This window comes from Vulpes vulpes, chromosome 9, assembly GCF_048418805.1.
Source record: "Vulpes vulpes isolate BD-2025 chromosome 9, VulVul3, whole genome shotgun sequence".
In the NCBI taxonomy this organism is placed as follows: Eukaryota; Metazoa; Chordata; class Mammalia; order Carnivora; family Canidae; genus Vulpes; species Vulpes vulpes.
In genome coordinates this window covers 77,154,491-77,170,735 of record NC_132788.1, presented here as the reverse complement: position 1 = coordinate 77,170,735, position 16,245 = coordinate 77,154,491, and the positions used below count along the sequence as shown (strand labels likewise).

Below are 16,245 nucleotides of genomic sequence, written 5' to 3'. Positions count from 1 at the left end.
TAAGACACACCTGAAAGATCTGTGAATTTTTTTAGTCATTTTCAGCTGTTCTGTGGCTTTAGTCTTTTCAACCAATTCTTAATTAAATGAATTTTGTCAGGAACACACACTTAGTAGTTTCTGTGCAAGGTGATAGCTTTTCATTAAGTCTAACATGAAAACCTCACCTTCAGAGACAACAGGCATGAGTTATAGGAAAGATAGTAATAACTTTACAAGGTAATCATTTTATAAGTTGTTCATTCATAAGAGCACTGGCTCCAGATACCTAAACCATGTCCTAGATGAGAAATAAGTGATTTTTAAGGTCATATTGAATCTGAGGGGCCTCAAAGATACTATTTCTTGACCAAAGAATCACTGATTGATACACGTTTAAATATTTTCTCTTAAAAAAAGAAAAAATGTTTTCTCTTCTAGGGGAGCCTCTCTGCTTATCGGACACTGGCTTTCTGGAATGTTTCACTGACCTCTGTGGCTTGACAAAGCATCCTAAAGCAGAGGTTCCCAAATTTACCACTCCAGCACACATATAGGCTCCTTCTTACTATGCAAATATAATCAGGTGTCCCTAGATGAACAAATTTGAACACATCTCCAACAGATCACCCTCGCTCTCCTTCAGATCACACTCCCTCTCCCTGTAATCACTGCTAGCAGCTGACCACTGTTATGTGAGCCCCTGGAGAACAATGGCTATTTCTCTTCATCTCCATTTCCCAGGGTCCAACAGAGTGAGCAGCACCCAGGCAGTGCTCACTTCAACTTTGCCTGCCAAGCAAATGAAGACTGAAAGCCTTTCATTTTTAGTGGATGACAAAGAAACAAGAAAAAAAAAAAAGAAATAAAAAACTTTTCCTTTCTTCAATACATTCTGTTAAAAATATTATAGCTACTGATAAAAAAAAATACTATAGCTACTGATGATCTCTGAGAACTCACATGTTCATCTGCCTTCCATAGGTAATTCATTTAAAACCTAGAGTGTTTGGGGTACTGAAAAAAAATGTGATTTAACCATTTAAGAGCTATGACTCTTAAAGTTCTCTTATAACATGGAAGAAGGAGGAGGAAATTATCTTCTGGTGTTCACAATGGTATTACTGCCTTCTCTAGAACTCTCTTTTATGTTTACCTCCTGAGCTATCAAGTCAAGGTATCAGCAGATTCACCCACTCTAGATTTATTCTCCTGCCTTTACAGCTGCCTATCACCAACTCTCTAGGAATCTTTTCCAAGTGGACATCCTGGCTGTGCTGTTGCACTTACTCACAAGTATGACAAATGTTTCTAGGGCACCTAATATATTAGCCAAGCACTTTGCTGGCAACAAAGCAGTAAGCAAGGCTGTGCCCTCTGTGGTGTAGATTAGGATCTGGAAAGGTGAATGAAATAAGTAAAACAAAAAGAGGTATGCAGAGGCATATAGATGAGGTGAATAGGGTTATGGTGCACATTCTGAAGCTGACTGCAGGGAAGTGTGGCTAGAACATAGTGACCACATGAAACAGTGGTCTCAGTGACCACCACCCCTACATAAGACACCCCACAATAAATGTCAAATGCATGGCTAAGCCAGTTAGTGACCTCATTCTCAGGGGGAGAATCCAACCACTGAAGCCTTCACTCAAGAATCCACCATAACTTCTTTTTAGCAGGTCATTAACTTGGCAACTCTTTGACAGTCTTGGAAATAACAATTCCTCTACCTGTCCACTGAGTCTTGGCTCTTTCTTCTGCTAATGTTTAGTCCCAGATGTTCCTGCCCCTTCAACCATCTTGAATATTCTGCTATCCGAGGGAGTCGTTCCTCCCATGTTCAAGTAAGTGCTGTCTTCTCTTAACTTAAACACATTTGTTCAAGTTTACTCAGCTTTACCCTTCTATGACTGGCCTTATTGCCATCCTTAAATTTCTAGAGACAGAATCAATCAAAAGAAAAAGTAAAGGCAGAAAGAGTGTGAATTCTGTTTTCTTAGAGGAATGTTGCCCAAATAAATGAAAGAAAATGCTCTGTAACAATTGGGAGCCCCAGGTGAACACATACATACTCCCACATACACACTCACACACATATATACATACACATAGGACATAGTGTTATTTTTTTTAATATATTTTTTTAATTTTTCATTTATTTATGATAGTCACACAGAGAGAGAGAGGCAGAGACACAGGCAGAGGGAGAAACAGGCTCCATGCACCAGGAGCCCGACGTGGGATTCGATCCCGGGTCTCCAGGATCGCGCCCTGGGCCAAAGGCAGGCGCCAAACCTCTGCGCCACCCAGGGATCCCCGGACATAGGGTTATTAAGTTGGTTTCTCTTAGTAGTGGAAGAGTTAAAATAGTTTTGATTTAACTGTGGGACAAAGAAGCTTGCCCATGTAAACGTGCAATCAGGGTCTGTGGGCTGGACCAAGGTCAAAGCAGGACTGTGATGCCCAAGACAGATTCTCTCCCTCAACAGCACAGAGGACAATTTCTCTGTCTTTGAAGCCAAAGCATATAATTACTAAATTGGCATAATTTAAGCTGTTTTCAGTGAAATATCACTTTCAGGTCATTAATATTCATCTCAAATCCCATTAGCTATGAAAGAATAGCAATTAGTTAAGTAATGTATATTATTAATAAAAATAACAGCTGACCTTTCTGGAATTCTGAATGAGCACTTCCTCACATCAGCATACTCGATCCTGACAACATGCCCTGTTTCACAGACGATGATCCTGACATTCAGACAGGTGGAATCACACATGCTGGTGGCACCACAGGATTCAAACTCAGGTCTGCCTGACTGGACAGCCTGTGCTTCTAACCACTATGCTGCCTAGGATAATTCATGGGCTGGCACTGCAGTGCTACAGAAGAACATTGAGGCTGACATACACAGCAAAATGCACGTGTCTGCATGCAACACTCACACCCCCACATACCTACACATATATGAACACATCTCATCAACATCCTGTTCTGGAATACAAGGGAAATATTTTTCTTTGTCATAAACAACAGGGGAGCAAAACTGTGACACAATAAATAATCCTGTATCCTGGTATCCTCACAAATATTAGAGGAAAGTAAGCAAGGTAGTAAACATTTTCTGAAACAAGTCATTCACAGTGGCCTCCAAATGCTCAAGTACCTGGTTTTTCAGAGGCCCAAGGAAGCCTAGATTTTCTGCCATCCGCTGAGCTTGGCTGTCCTTTATCCCCTCCATAATGTCGATTTGCTCCTAGTAAAAATGAATTAAATAAGGATAATTCAGACAGGCAAATGAAAAGATTCCCAACCTCGAAAGAAAATGCTTAGTATTTATTTGCAAATGAGTAATTAAAGTGTGGCGCCTTTCCAAAGATCTCTGAGCAGGGCTACTGCAGCTGCCTATAGGGTACATTTTAATTAGCAGACCATCTAAAAAACAGCCTTTCCAAAAACTATATAATTCTTCAGGGTGGCATGCTGACAAGACAATCGGATGCCAGTTTTCACTTTTAATTACTATACAGATGGCACTGACGAATATTTAGTCAGTTAATTTTTATGACATCTTTTGGAAAGCTTCCAAAGTAAGGTTTTCCTGTCTAATATTGCTGTTAAGTTTAGAGCCTGTCATACGTAGGTTAAATATTACCATATGATTTAAATAGTCTACTGATGATGATAATCATTAATAATACCTTAGCTCTACAAAGTGCCTTTCTCTCCAAGATACTAAGTGCTGTTCATATACCTTATTTCATATATTCTCTTTCCAAATGAAGTGACTTGTTCCAATCACATTAATTTTGAAAATGGCTAGATATTACTGGTAAGGCAGCATGTAGTCTTGACTGAACTTCCAAGGTAGTTAACCTAAATAGGTGATATTGGTGAAAACATTCTGAAACCAATCACCAAAGTACTAGTACCTGATTGGAACAAAGAGGTTCAAGAAATAAAATTCTCACTTTCTGAAGGGAAACAAAACCACCTTCTAAAAGAAATAATGAATCCTCCTGCTAAAATTTTTTTCCTTTTTTTTTTTTTCAAAGATTTTATTTATTTATTCATGAGAGTCACAAAGAGAGAGGCAGAGACACAGGCAGAAGGAGAAGCAGGCTCCATGTAGGGAGCCCGACGTGGGACTCGATCCCGGGACTCCAGGATCACGTCCTGAGCCGAAGGCAGGCACTAAACTGCTGAGCCACCCAGGGATCTCTCTGATAAAAATTTCTAACTTGATTTTTTTTTTTTTATACTAGGAACCCAGAATTAAAGAACTAGAATTACAGTCCCAAAGACTGCAGATTTTTCTTCTTACAGCTGAGGCAGGTTGAGAAGCACTTTATACACGTCACCTCATTCTTTCTCACAATTCTGTGGGGTGGAAATTACACCCACTTCTACTTTAGTGATTGAAAAAATGAGGCTTAGAAACACTGAGAGACCCTTGCTGGCTGGTTAGGATTTGACCTCAGCCAGATCTATGGCTAGAAACTAAGGATGAGGTTTAAAGGACTGAAACAAACGGATAGACTCTGGATGTTTGAAGGATTCTGTTTTATATTAGCAGTACTGAGAGACATGGAGGCAGTCTCCAGCTTATATCCAGTCTCCCAGGACAGAATTCCTGGATTCTACATACTGTGACATGGGGTACAGTTAGTTAATCCAGAGGAAATGGAAGACTCACAGTCCTCCCCCACTGGTTAATTCTTGGGCTAGGCTGGGTAGAAGAAATGAGAAAGGAAGGAAAAACAGGAAGGAGGAATAAAGGAAGGGAGAGAAAAAAGCAAAGAAAAAGACCTTGGATAGGGAATACCTTGGTTCTAGCCAAGTTTAACTGAGTGCTCAGAAAAGAGAAGGGACTCAACATCTTTGTGCCATAAATCCCAGAAACGAATGTACTGCTACCAGCCTCAGACTGCACATTAAATCTTTAACAGCTTGTGCAACAATAATCAATGAACACAGCATAGCCAGGAATATAAACATACCTTAAAAATAAGTTCTGGATTCGAAGCTGCCACTTCTTCAATGTCAACACCCCCCTGAGGGCTGCCCACCAGTACAGGGCCATTGCAGGATTGGTCCATCAGAATGGCCAGGTAGGTTTCTCTGGAAATGTCCAAGGCTTCAGCAACCATCACCTACCACATTAGCGAGAAAGTCAAATTAATCCAGCATTGAGCTGAGTCCCACTTGGAAATCTATATAAACTTGCCACACAAAGCAAACAGCTTCATTTTCAGGCTCTTTAAACCCAGTGAGCTAGCTACCAGAGATTTGAGAGTTCTGCTCTCATGATACAGAATGCCCATTTTCACCTCCTTAATTGATCCTGCTAACTTGCTCAAGTGACAGGTATTTGGTTTGCCTCAAGGAACCTTCCTACTTTAATCTTCTTTTTTTCTTCCTTGAGAAACCCTGACACTTAAGAAAAACTCCAGGGAAGCAGTTGTTATTTTAATTTGAAACATTAACAGTACATACATCTTACTACACAAGATTCTTCTCAGATTTTGCACTGGTGGAAAACCAGGTTTGTTGCCAAAGAAAGGATTCTTTTTACAGTATGTCTGATGCTTCCCAGGTTTGTATACCTCTATCTCCTGGATCACTGTATTTTTAATTCAATTTCTACTTTATTTTTAAATTATAAGTATACTACTTGCTTGTTCAAAAACAATGCAAAAGGTATCAAAAGTACATAAACGAGACAATGATAGCAGCCCCCTCCTCTGCATATTCCACCTCAGGAATCAGGGTGATCAGAAGCCCAGGTGGAACCTTTGTGATCATCAAAAAAAAGCAGCACTTTCCTCTGCGTATGCCAGGACAGTGCCTAGGTAAGAGGCAAGTGGGATGGAAGGATTTTATTCTGTGCTCACTGCCTCAGCCAGCTGTCCTTTTGCTCAGCACAACCTCAACAATTGTGTGTGACAGGCCTACCAGGAAAAACCACTACCAACTTCTTATCTCTTTCCTATGAATCTACAAGTATTATAGTAGTAGAGACATCCTGCATATGGAAGCATATTATATCTACTTGAATGCCTCTTTTTCTTCCTGTTCTTAATATTACAACTTGGAGATCTCTCTAAGGTCTTCTACTTTGTGACTAGATGACACTTATATGTCAATATTCATTTAATCATGTCCCTACTGACATTTTTTTTAAAGATTTTACTTATCATGAGAGATACACACAAAGAGAGAGAGAGACAGAGACAGAGAGAGGCAGAGACACAGGCAGAGGGAGAAGCAGGCTCCATGCAGGGAGCCTGATGTGGGACTTGATCCTGGGTCTCCAGGATCACACCTTGGGCCAAAGGCGGCGTTAAACTGCTGAGCCACTGGGGCTGCCCTACTGACAGACATTTATGTGGACTCCAATTTTTTTTTTAAATGCTACTTCAGTGTTTATTTTTGTACATATACCTTTGCTCATGTGTTTTAGTATCCCTGTAGATAAGGTACTTAAAAGTAAAATGGCTACGCTTTAGGCTCTTCATATTTAAAAATTCAGTGAGTACCACCCAATTGCCCTAGAGAGAGATAGGCTATACCAACTGACATTCCCAATAAAAATAGTTAAAAGGTGTCTTGGATGATTTTTTTTTAAAGAAAAGAATATTCATAACTAATTAGTACTAAAAGTGAAATAAAACACACTGCCTTTTCTAAAAGCAGTTCAGTAAAAGATTTGACAAAAAAAGTCAGATTAAACAGCATTACATGTTAACTACCCAGATGCCATAAAACCACTAATTTTAAGTCACATGAAATGGGATAAATATATGATGATCTAAAAAGCCATGAAGTAATGAATACAGAACTTCTTTTCAAACACATCACCAGTTAAAAATAAAATATAAGAGCCTTCATATTGATTCTCTTATCATAAATGGTAACTCATGACTATGTAAGAAATACTTCTTGGCACACAGTGTTAGGATTTTCATAGAAGCATGCTGTTTTCTAGTTCACTTTCTAATAAGAGCTAGTCTAGAAAAGGAGATTTAATGATTTTCAGTAGTTATTCTGAGAAGCAACACAACATGTCATTTGTGGTTTTTTCGGATGTCATTCAAGAGTCCTATTCTTAATCTTCTAAAATGTTGACAGATGTGCTCCGCATTCTATCAAATTTCTATTTGTAAAGACCAGCTGCTATCTCAAATGGCTTCTGTTTGGTAGAAATAACGTATCACTCTTTAAGAAAACATTCCCAGGAAAATGATGATTATCAATGGATAATTCAAGATATTTTATTTCAAGATCAGTTTTTTTGACATTACCATGCCCTCCATATAGCCCAGGATGTCAGAATATTTTAAGCATTGTTGTAGAGAGAGTCTAAATGGATTCCAAGAACATTCATCCCATGAGGACCTCAGCTGATATATTTCAAAACTGTGACTTCATCTGTGACTGACACAAACAATATCATCAATACTATCTTTTTGTGGAGTCTTTCAGGGTGGAAAGCTTTTGGGAACTACTGGACCACTGAACCTGGTTGGTTGGTTTGTTTTTGTCTTTAATATCATGCCACTGAAACTGTAATCTGTAGATGAGTACCAGTGTACAAACTATTTGTAACAGGACCATGATTAGATAAAATTAAAAGTATACTTGATTTCTGAATTTCTCTCGTTGTAGGGCAGTAACCTTGGCTGGTATTGATTCGTGAAGAACATGATGAGTAGCATAGTAGCATAGTCTCATCTACCCTATTATTATTCTAGGGAATACACCAGAAATGCATTGGCACAGACTTAGAAAAAAATATCCAATGTGTACAAATGTATGTATGAGTTTAAGCCACTTCTCAAAAGAACTTAGAAAACTAAAGTTTCTATTCTATAAAGGGAGGAGTTCTGACTGCTGTCCAAGATTTCGTAAGTTAAAAAAAGCATGTTCCTTAAAGTCACATAAAATGGTATTGTTATAGGAATGTGGTGACATAAATTTTACACAGAAAAAGGACTGAAACAATATATGGCATTCTTTCAGGGGGGTGAGAAGCCAAGGAACTTTTACTTTCTAATTTTTATATTTCTCTCAGATTGGAATTTTTTACAAGTGTGAATCACTTTTACAATCAGAAAAAAAAAAAAAAAAAAACAACAACACATTACTTAAATCATTCTAGTCGTTTCCTGGCAATGACTCAATGTACAAGCATGCACTTATCTCCAGCTTTTCAGAAACCTATCTACAAACTAATTTTATGCATTACCATACAGCGTGAATCTGCTGTAGGTATTTTTATATGCTTTAAAAAAGTATCACAAACTCTAATCTAAAAACTCATGGAGCCATATAAAACAACAAATTCCTACAAACAAAAGTACTAATCATGTCCTCTGCAGACAAATTTTGAAGAAGTTAACACAGGTAAAGGCTCATAACCAGATTTAAAAGGCAAATAAAAGCACTGTGTTGGGCCAAACAAAAGTCAAAACAAAATACTTTTGCGTTTTAAACAGTTCTTACATCACAGAAGCCCTGGGAAAGACAAACCAGCATAACCAGTTTTGTCAGTGTGCTATCTTGACATCTATAAAAGCTTTATAGATGTCCCTCAGAAGGAGGGAACTAATGACCACCAGTATTTCCAATCTCCTTCTTCCAGATCAAGATAGACCCAAGACAGCCCCTGTCATGGTATACTAAGAACCAACTGGCAATTCTTTTTTTTTTTTTTTTTTTTTTGGTCATGTCAAAAATTTTCCACACAACCCACTGTGAAAAATAAAAAACACAGAATACTACCTCAGGTCTCCCCCGCGCCAAGCACGGCACATGGGTGAGGACCATGATCTAGAATGCTGTGTCAACCAAGCAGACAGACGCTCCCCAAAATGCTGGGCCTCCATTCACCGTTATGACGGAGCCTTCTAACCATCTATGCCTGACAGGGCCAGAGTGTGTGACCTTGTAATCACATAGGGGCCAACACTCACAAAGGTCCCTGTCTTGGTCTCTTGGTGTAATGTTTCGCTATAGCTGACTCGAAATTTGAACAAGGGCTCCTGCGTTTGTTTTTGTACTGGGTCCTGCAAATCAGGTAGCCAGTTGTGGTGCTTCTGTGCATGAAAAGGGCACAGCAAAGATGGACAGACTGATGGGAGCAGTTAGGTCTGGCCTCGGCTCCACCACATAAAATTTTATGACTAAGGCAGGCCACTTTACTTGGGGGTTTGGGTTCTGTGTGTGTGTGTATGTGCATAATGTACACCCTTTGGACACGAGAACCCCAAAAAGATTGCTAAGACACAATACTTGCAGTGATAATAATGGTATTAATCTCAAAGTAGGGGAAAGGGACACTTAGAAAAACAATCATAGCAGGTAATTCTGATACACAGGATGAAGATGTGGTTGTGGAGGAGCAGAGACTGTCCCACCCTGAGTAATAAGAGCTATTGTACAAAGCCCTTTCCAGCTTTAAACAGCACATGCCAGTGTTCTGAAAGGGAAAGCTGTTGATTCCATCACTCACCTGTACCCATTTTTTCTAGACACTAATGATAATAAACACTAGTACTATTAAAGACCCCTTTTTACTTCTCCTTAAAGAATACCACAACCTAAACAGATTATATGAGGTTTAAAAAACAAAATAGCATATCACCAAAGTGTATTACTTCATCAGATTGTCAAAACTGCAATATGATTTTCTCTTCTTTCTAACACATACACAGAAAATGACCCAAAGCATTTGTATTACCTTGTTAACTTTCACACCTTCTTTTGGAGTTTGTTTTGTTGTTAGATTATATCCAATCATCTGTTTAGCCAGCTGTCCTACAACTTGAGGGCTGAGAGAGAAGAAAAAAAAATCAATGTCTATGCTGAAAATTATTTTAAAGCAGAGTGCATACTATGTCCTCATGTCCACACTGCACAGGGTCCAGCTCCACCCTCACAGAGCCCACAGGCCTTTCTGTTCACACATTAGGTGCCTAGCACTGTACCAGAGGCTCACCAAGGAAAGGAAGGAGGGGAGGGAGGGAGGGAGGGAGGGGAGAGGAGAGGAGAGGAGGGGGCAGAGGGAAAGGGAGGTGAGCCGAGGGAAGGGGAGGAAATTTTTGCTTCCCTCTGCTATCCTCTCACCAAAATAAGTTATAGTCACACTGCTGAAATTCATAACAGATTTAGATAAGAAATAAATAACAAAGACCTGACTTGGGCAGTGTGAGAAGTATTGGCCACTAAGAGCATAGGAGGGTAAGATTCAAAGTTAATAATGAAGGTTTGTAACAGGAAAGGAGAGGAAAGTGGGCAGTGCTGGGCCCCTATACAGGAAGGCTCAGATTATTAGACAGGAGGGACAACTGAAACCATTGGTGTTGGGGAGCCACTGCAGGGTCTAGAATAGGGAAGTGACAATATGGAGGCAACATTTGTGTTATCATTCTCAACATTTGCGATGAATCACTGATTGTGACAGAAGAAGTGTTGGGTTTTCACCAATTAAGGAAGAAAAATCCACTTATGAGAGAAAGAACACTAGGGCACTGTAGTGTCCTCTACTTGTAATTCACTTTCTTTATTTGCTACCTCCTGTTCCCACCACATTCCTACCATCTTTCTCGTGCTCCCTTCAATCATGAGCAAGATCTGCCATAACTGCTTAGCCCAAAGACACAGAATTAAAATCTCCAGACTTACTCTTTTGTTAAATGAACGCCTCCTTTCAAACCGCTACTGAAGACACCTTTTCCTCTTCCTCCAGCTAAGATCTGGGCTTTTAAAACAAATTCTTTTGCATCTGAAAAAGAAAACCCAGAGCTGGTAGTGGAGTTTAATTTTTTTTTTTTTAAGCAACAAGCAATGTGGAAATACACATGCTTTCCAAAAGTGGTAAAAGCTCTCTTAAACTAACTTTGAAAATAAAGGCATAAAGAACTTCAAAAAAACATCAGTGCACCTAAAAACGAAGTCTTTATCGAGGATATTAAAATATCTCTTGCCAGTTTAATCTAATACTCAACCATTCCAAGAGAAAGCAAGGCATGTGCTCTCTTGCTCTTTTGAGTGTCCAAAGATGCTAAATAAACCTGGGCTGGAGGTATTAATTTTACTGTGCAATAATACTCTCATGTGGCAGAGGCACCAATCCACTAGTCAGAGGAGCTTACTACCTATCAGCCACCAGAGATGTCAAAGGGAAGGCTGGAGTACATGGGGGAAAGGTTTAGGACAAGATGCAAAGGGAGTGGTTAATAACTGTATTCTTAGAAACCAACATATTTCTGAGTGGTTGCTCTAGATATTGATGGGACTGGATAAGGAGGAGGAAATGGATTAAAACTGAAAGCAAGCAATATTTCTGAAATGTTGGCAGGGTAACAAAATGTCCTAGGGGAAAGTGGTGGTGGAATTTTCATTTCTTGACACACTCAAGGAAATGGGAGAAGTGTCTGCTTTTGACCTTTGAGACCTGAGTCATAAACTCAAATATCTTATTGGGCCTGGCTCAAAAGTTGCATGTGTGAAGAAGCCCAGTGATGGAAATGAGGCCTTCAGCAAACAGGAGAGCTGCTGTCCCCCTCTGTCCCTCCGCCATGCAACCACCAAAAGAATAATAGGAGAAAAACAAAAAACAAAAATCCTCAAATAAAACAGATTTCATACACCAAATAGTACACTTCTTCAGGCCACAACTGGCATCCTCTGTTGGTCCTTCATCTTTGTCTAAATTCAGAAAACTAAGTCAATCTTCTATGAGGCTTTAACAGTTTTCTGATTTAACACACCAGGTTTAGAATCTGCAGAGTGGGTTTCAATCAGGCCTTCATCCCTTACCCCGCTGTTGACACCGGTCAAGTTACTTAATGTCTCTGATACTCAGTTTACTCAATTGAGAAAATATGATGAGGACTTTTTTGAGAATTAAGTCATACATGTGCATAATTTACCCCAAGAGCCTGAAAACTCCTATGATTGATGAAAAATGACTGTCACAATCAGTTAGTTCAGCTTTCTGAACTTGTAAAGCAGCTTTCTGTATTGTAAAGAATCCAAAGGATTATTTCCACTTGGGCAGATATGAGTAAACAATAATGTTAATAATAATAACTTTGCTGGTGTCTGCCAACATTCATGTAAGGTGAGGGCTCTGTAAGTGTTGGCTATTTCAGCTATTTCTATCACTGTTCTTGTGACTCAAGGCAAGCAGGCAAAAGTTTGAAGAGAAGGAGCCACAGATGGTTTTATCATGGGAGCTACAGAAAGATTTGACATTATGACAGCATTGGGTAAGACAGTCACTCTAGCTGATATAGTCAGATTATTAGGGCTCATTTTCTTATTGGTTGGTCCTTCTTTCTCCTATATTTGCGTACACTCAGGAAACCAGGTTTCACCTTCTCTCAGCAGCAAACAGCTCCTTTGCTGCCTTGGACGACCTCCGACACTTGTTGCTGCCAGAGATATGAACCATCATAACATCAGTCAAACGCATGTCTTTTGATAAACTGGCTCACATAGAACTGGGTAAAAAAACAAGATATGATGACAATTTATTATCAGAATCACACCAGTAAAGAAGTCATGCAGAACAAATTTATTTCATCATTAGGCTATTGTATGTGATGATAGCAGTAAGAGCAAGGACTCTGTAGTCAAACAGACCTAAAATCTCCAACTCTGCCTATCACTTTCTTTGTAGAGAGGAAAAGAAAGAGGCTCAGAAAGCTAAGAGTGATATGCCTGTCTGTAAAATGGTTATATTGAAGTAATCTACAGTGTTAGGATGATGTGAAGAATAAATGAGACATGGTAGGTAAAATGCCTATCCCTATGCCAGGCACATTACAAAGAAATCAAAGTATGATAGCTATCATCAGTAATTATTTTCAGCAGTTAACCCAAAAAATGGCATATAGGAAAAAATTTCCTATTTCTTTTCTGAAGACATAAGTGGAAAAATACTTCTTGCTGTCTACTCAGATTTTTAATTGTGATCACTTCAAATTCCTTAAAAAGGATAACCAGCATTCCATTGCTATTATCAATTTTAATATGCTTGTCATCCAGAAGAAAGAGATGCTTTTCTCTACGAGCTTTCCAGCAGCTAAACTTGAAAGCCAAACAGAATACCTAATTGGGCATTGTTAATTGGCACTGCATAGGCTAAATTAAATCAGCCTTAGGCATGAACCATCAAGATAGAGAAGCAGCTGTAGCCTCAATGAAGTGCTATCAATTACATGTGTCACCATTTGACCACTTGTCAAAAGACTCCATGCCACCAAACTGGTAGACCAAACAACCGCTTGGGTTCTATGCAGCCAAATTGAGACAAGTAGCAAAAGACAAAGGAAAAGACTGTCCAGCGTAGCCCAGGTGGCTCAGCGGTTTAGGGCTGCCTTCAGCACAGGGCCTGATCCTGGAGACCTGGGATTGAGTCTCATGTCAGGATCCCTGCATGAGCCTGCTTCTCCCTCTGCCTGCGTCTCTGCCTCTCTTTCTCTCTGTGTCTCTCATGAATAAAAAATAATAATAAAAAAAAGACTGTCCAATCTACGTACATCTCCTGCCACTTAACCTCAGGCCAAAAATAAGTTCACTAAAATCATCTCTTCTTGTTAAATCATAAGCGCTAAATCAGTGTAGTATGTCAATACACCAAAGAAAATCAAGTTTTTCTCATCGTCACTGAAACTCACATGAAGTAATTTAATTCAGTTATTTACTCAAAGAGCTAAAAATTAAGTGGGCAAGTCCTATTGAACAGTATCTAGTCTTTTCATTCAATATTAATCAAGTTGATTTCACACAATGTCACTGTTTCCATTTTATTTAAAAATCTGACTTCTCCAAATACAAAAGTTTCTGGGTTTTTCTGTTTGTTTTTCACATCACCTCCCTATCCCCAAACAAAATTATAAAAGAATATCCCAGACACGAAATCCAATTTTTATCTAATATAAGATGATTTAACCATACTTTAGGATAACAAGCTAAAAAAAGAGATAGAGGAAAAAAAAAACATGTATTGCATGGAAATATATTACCACTTACATATTTTTTAAAGATTTTATTCATTTATTCATGAGAGACAGAGAGAGAGAGAGAGAGAGAGAGAGAGAAGCAGGCACAGGCACAGGCAGAGGGAGAAGTAGGCTCCATGCAGGGAGTCTGACGTGGGACTTGATCCCGGGACTCCAGGATCATACTCTAGGCCGAAGGCAGATGCCAAACCACTGAGCCACCCAGGGATTCCCCATATTGCCACTTATATACTGATAACCATATTACTGGACTTCTAGTTGTTAAAAACCCAGGTAAGTATTAACTCCAACTTCTTTGCCCTTAACAACTATTCTCATATGCAGCAGCCTAAACATACAATACATTCACTTCAGTTTTTTTCCTTTCTGGTGAATTTCTGTTAATCCATAGTGATCATGGCTAGGATTCCACTTGGTTAGATGGGAATCAGTTTCTATAATGTGTAAATATTTTACGATAAGAAGGACTGTGACATATTTGATAAGCTTATAAATATGTAAGATTCTCTACCATATCACTTTTGAGAATAACATCTGTAGCCATATAGGAAGCCTAAAAAAAACCCATGCCATGGTCTTGTTCTCTATTAGCCACATTAAAATAATGCTTTCTCAAATGTTTTCCTCTCATTCCTTACCACAAGTGTCATTCTAATTACAATAACAGTTTTTTTTAATATTTTATTTATTTATTCATGATAGTCACAGAGAGAGAAAGAGAGAGGCAGAGACACAGGCAGAGGGAGAAGCAGGCTCCATGCAGGGACCCCGACGTGGGATTTGATCCCGCGTCTCCAGGATCGCGCCCTGGGCCAAAGGCAGGCGCCAAACCGCTACGCCACCCAGGGATCTCCAATAACAGTTTTATATAAATTTTTATAGTTCCCCAATAGTCCCAGGCTGGATAATAAACATTCTTGGAAGCGTTATCAAATCTAAAAGAAAAAAATTAAATTCACTAAGGAAAGCATAACCTAAAGAGAATAAATAAGAAACGTTTTTAATCAGGCAAGCTTTGTAAAACTGGTTCCCTGTGCTTTTCAGGGACAGCATTCTGAAAATCTATTTATGCAAAATAATGCTTACAAGAAACAGCTCAGAATTGTAATGCAAAAGGACCTAGTAAATGTCTGAAATGTTTTTCAGGAGTATCAATAAGAATGTTATTTTCAACTATCTTTTTAAAACAGTTTAGTGATTCAACATTGCTCTCTTTAAAAATATAACAGTTTTCTAAATACAAATGTATCATTGTATACATCAAGATTATGAAGGTGATCATCTATTTTGAGTCAATAACATTGGAGTTGTTGGGGGGAACTATGAATTCCATGGTTCACCAACCAGAGCAAAACTGGAATATCCAGTTTTCAGCACAATTGCATGGCATAATTTCCAGCATGGAGATCACCTTTCATGAGGTTTGAGAGGATTCTTAATTGAGAAAGTTACAATGTATTTCAGGTTGATCTATCACTAGAAGGTAAGAAGGAGGAGGAGCGTGAGGCAGGAGAAAAGTCTAAGATATTACAGAAAGAGGAACCTTTATAAAGGACATACAATTACAGGGTGACAAATTAGAGGCCTAAGTGCCAATTTCCCAAAGAAAATGAGTTCATTTCTGTGATTTCATGATGATCCCAGAACCCAAACTTAAAATTGGAGAATTACCTATCTTCAAATATCTCCTGTTGATGGAGTCCTATTTCCTCAAGTTGTAATGAGGTCACTGGGAATTAGATAATATTCCAATAACTCTTCCTATATGCTCTGGGGCATCCCTGAGGCTACAACAATTACTTCAACTTTATACATGTCTGACATGGGCTTGCCCAACACTAAAAAAGAGAATTTCAAATACGTAAGACATCAGAATAAACTATTTCATCACTGGTAACATCCCTTGATTGAATTAGGATTAGAGATAATTTAGCTCCCCATCAGATTGTTACTCATCAAAGATTTAAACTGCATATGCCTGAAACAGTCATTTTTAAAGTAAAAGATGGAACTAGGGCCATCCCAAGGACAAGAGTTTTGTGATACAGAACGTAAGTTGTTCAGGGAGAGATTATTTTAGTGTTTTTTTTTTTGTTTTTGTTTTTGTTTTTGAGAGAGAGAGAGAGAGAGAGAGAGCACGAGCATGCACAGGGCGGGGTGCTGAGGGAGAGACAGAATATTAAGCAGGCTCACACCCATCACACCCAGGCTCACCCAAATTGAGCCATGGGG

At 38.9% G+C, this 16,245-nt stretch overlaps 1 protein-coding gene across 1 annotated transcript in view; it reads right to left on the bottom strand.

The window, feature by feature from the left end:
- SUCLG2 (succinate-CoA ligase GDP-forming subunit beta) overlaps positions 1-16,245 on the bottom strand; it is a 252,262-nt gene that overhangs the window by 114,713 nt on the left and 121,304 nt on the right. Inside the window, exons 3-6 of the mRNA XM_072720499.1 lie at positions 10,667-10,766; positions 9,723-9,813; positions 4,981-5,133; positions 3,147-3,236 (exon numbers count right to left, since the gene is read on the bottom strand). Coding sequence (XP_072576600.1) covers positions 3,147-3,236; positions 4,981-5,133; positions 9,723-9,813; positions 10,667-10,766 — 434 coding nt within the window. The remainder of the gene's footprint in view (positions 1-3,146; positions 3,237-4,980; positions 5,134-9,722; positions 9,814-10,666; positions 10,767-16,245) is intronic.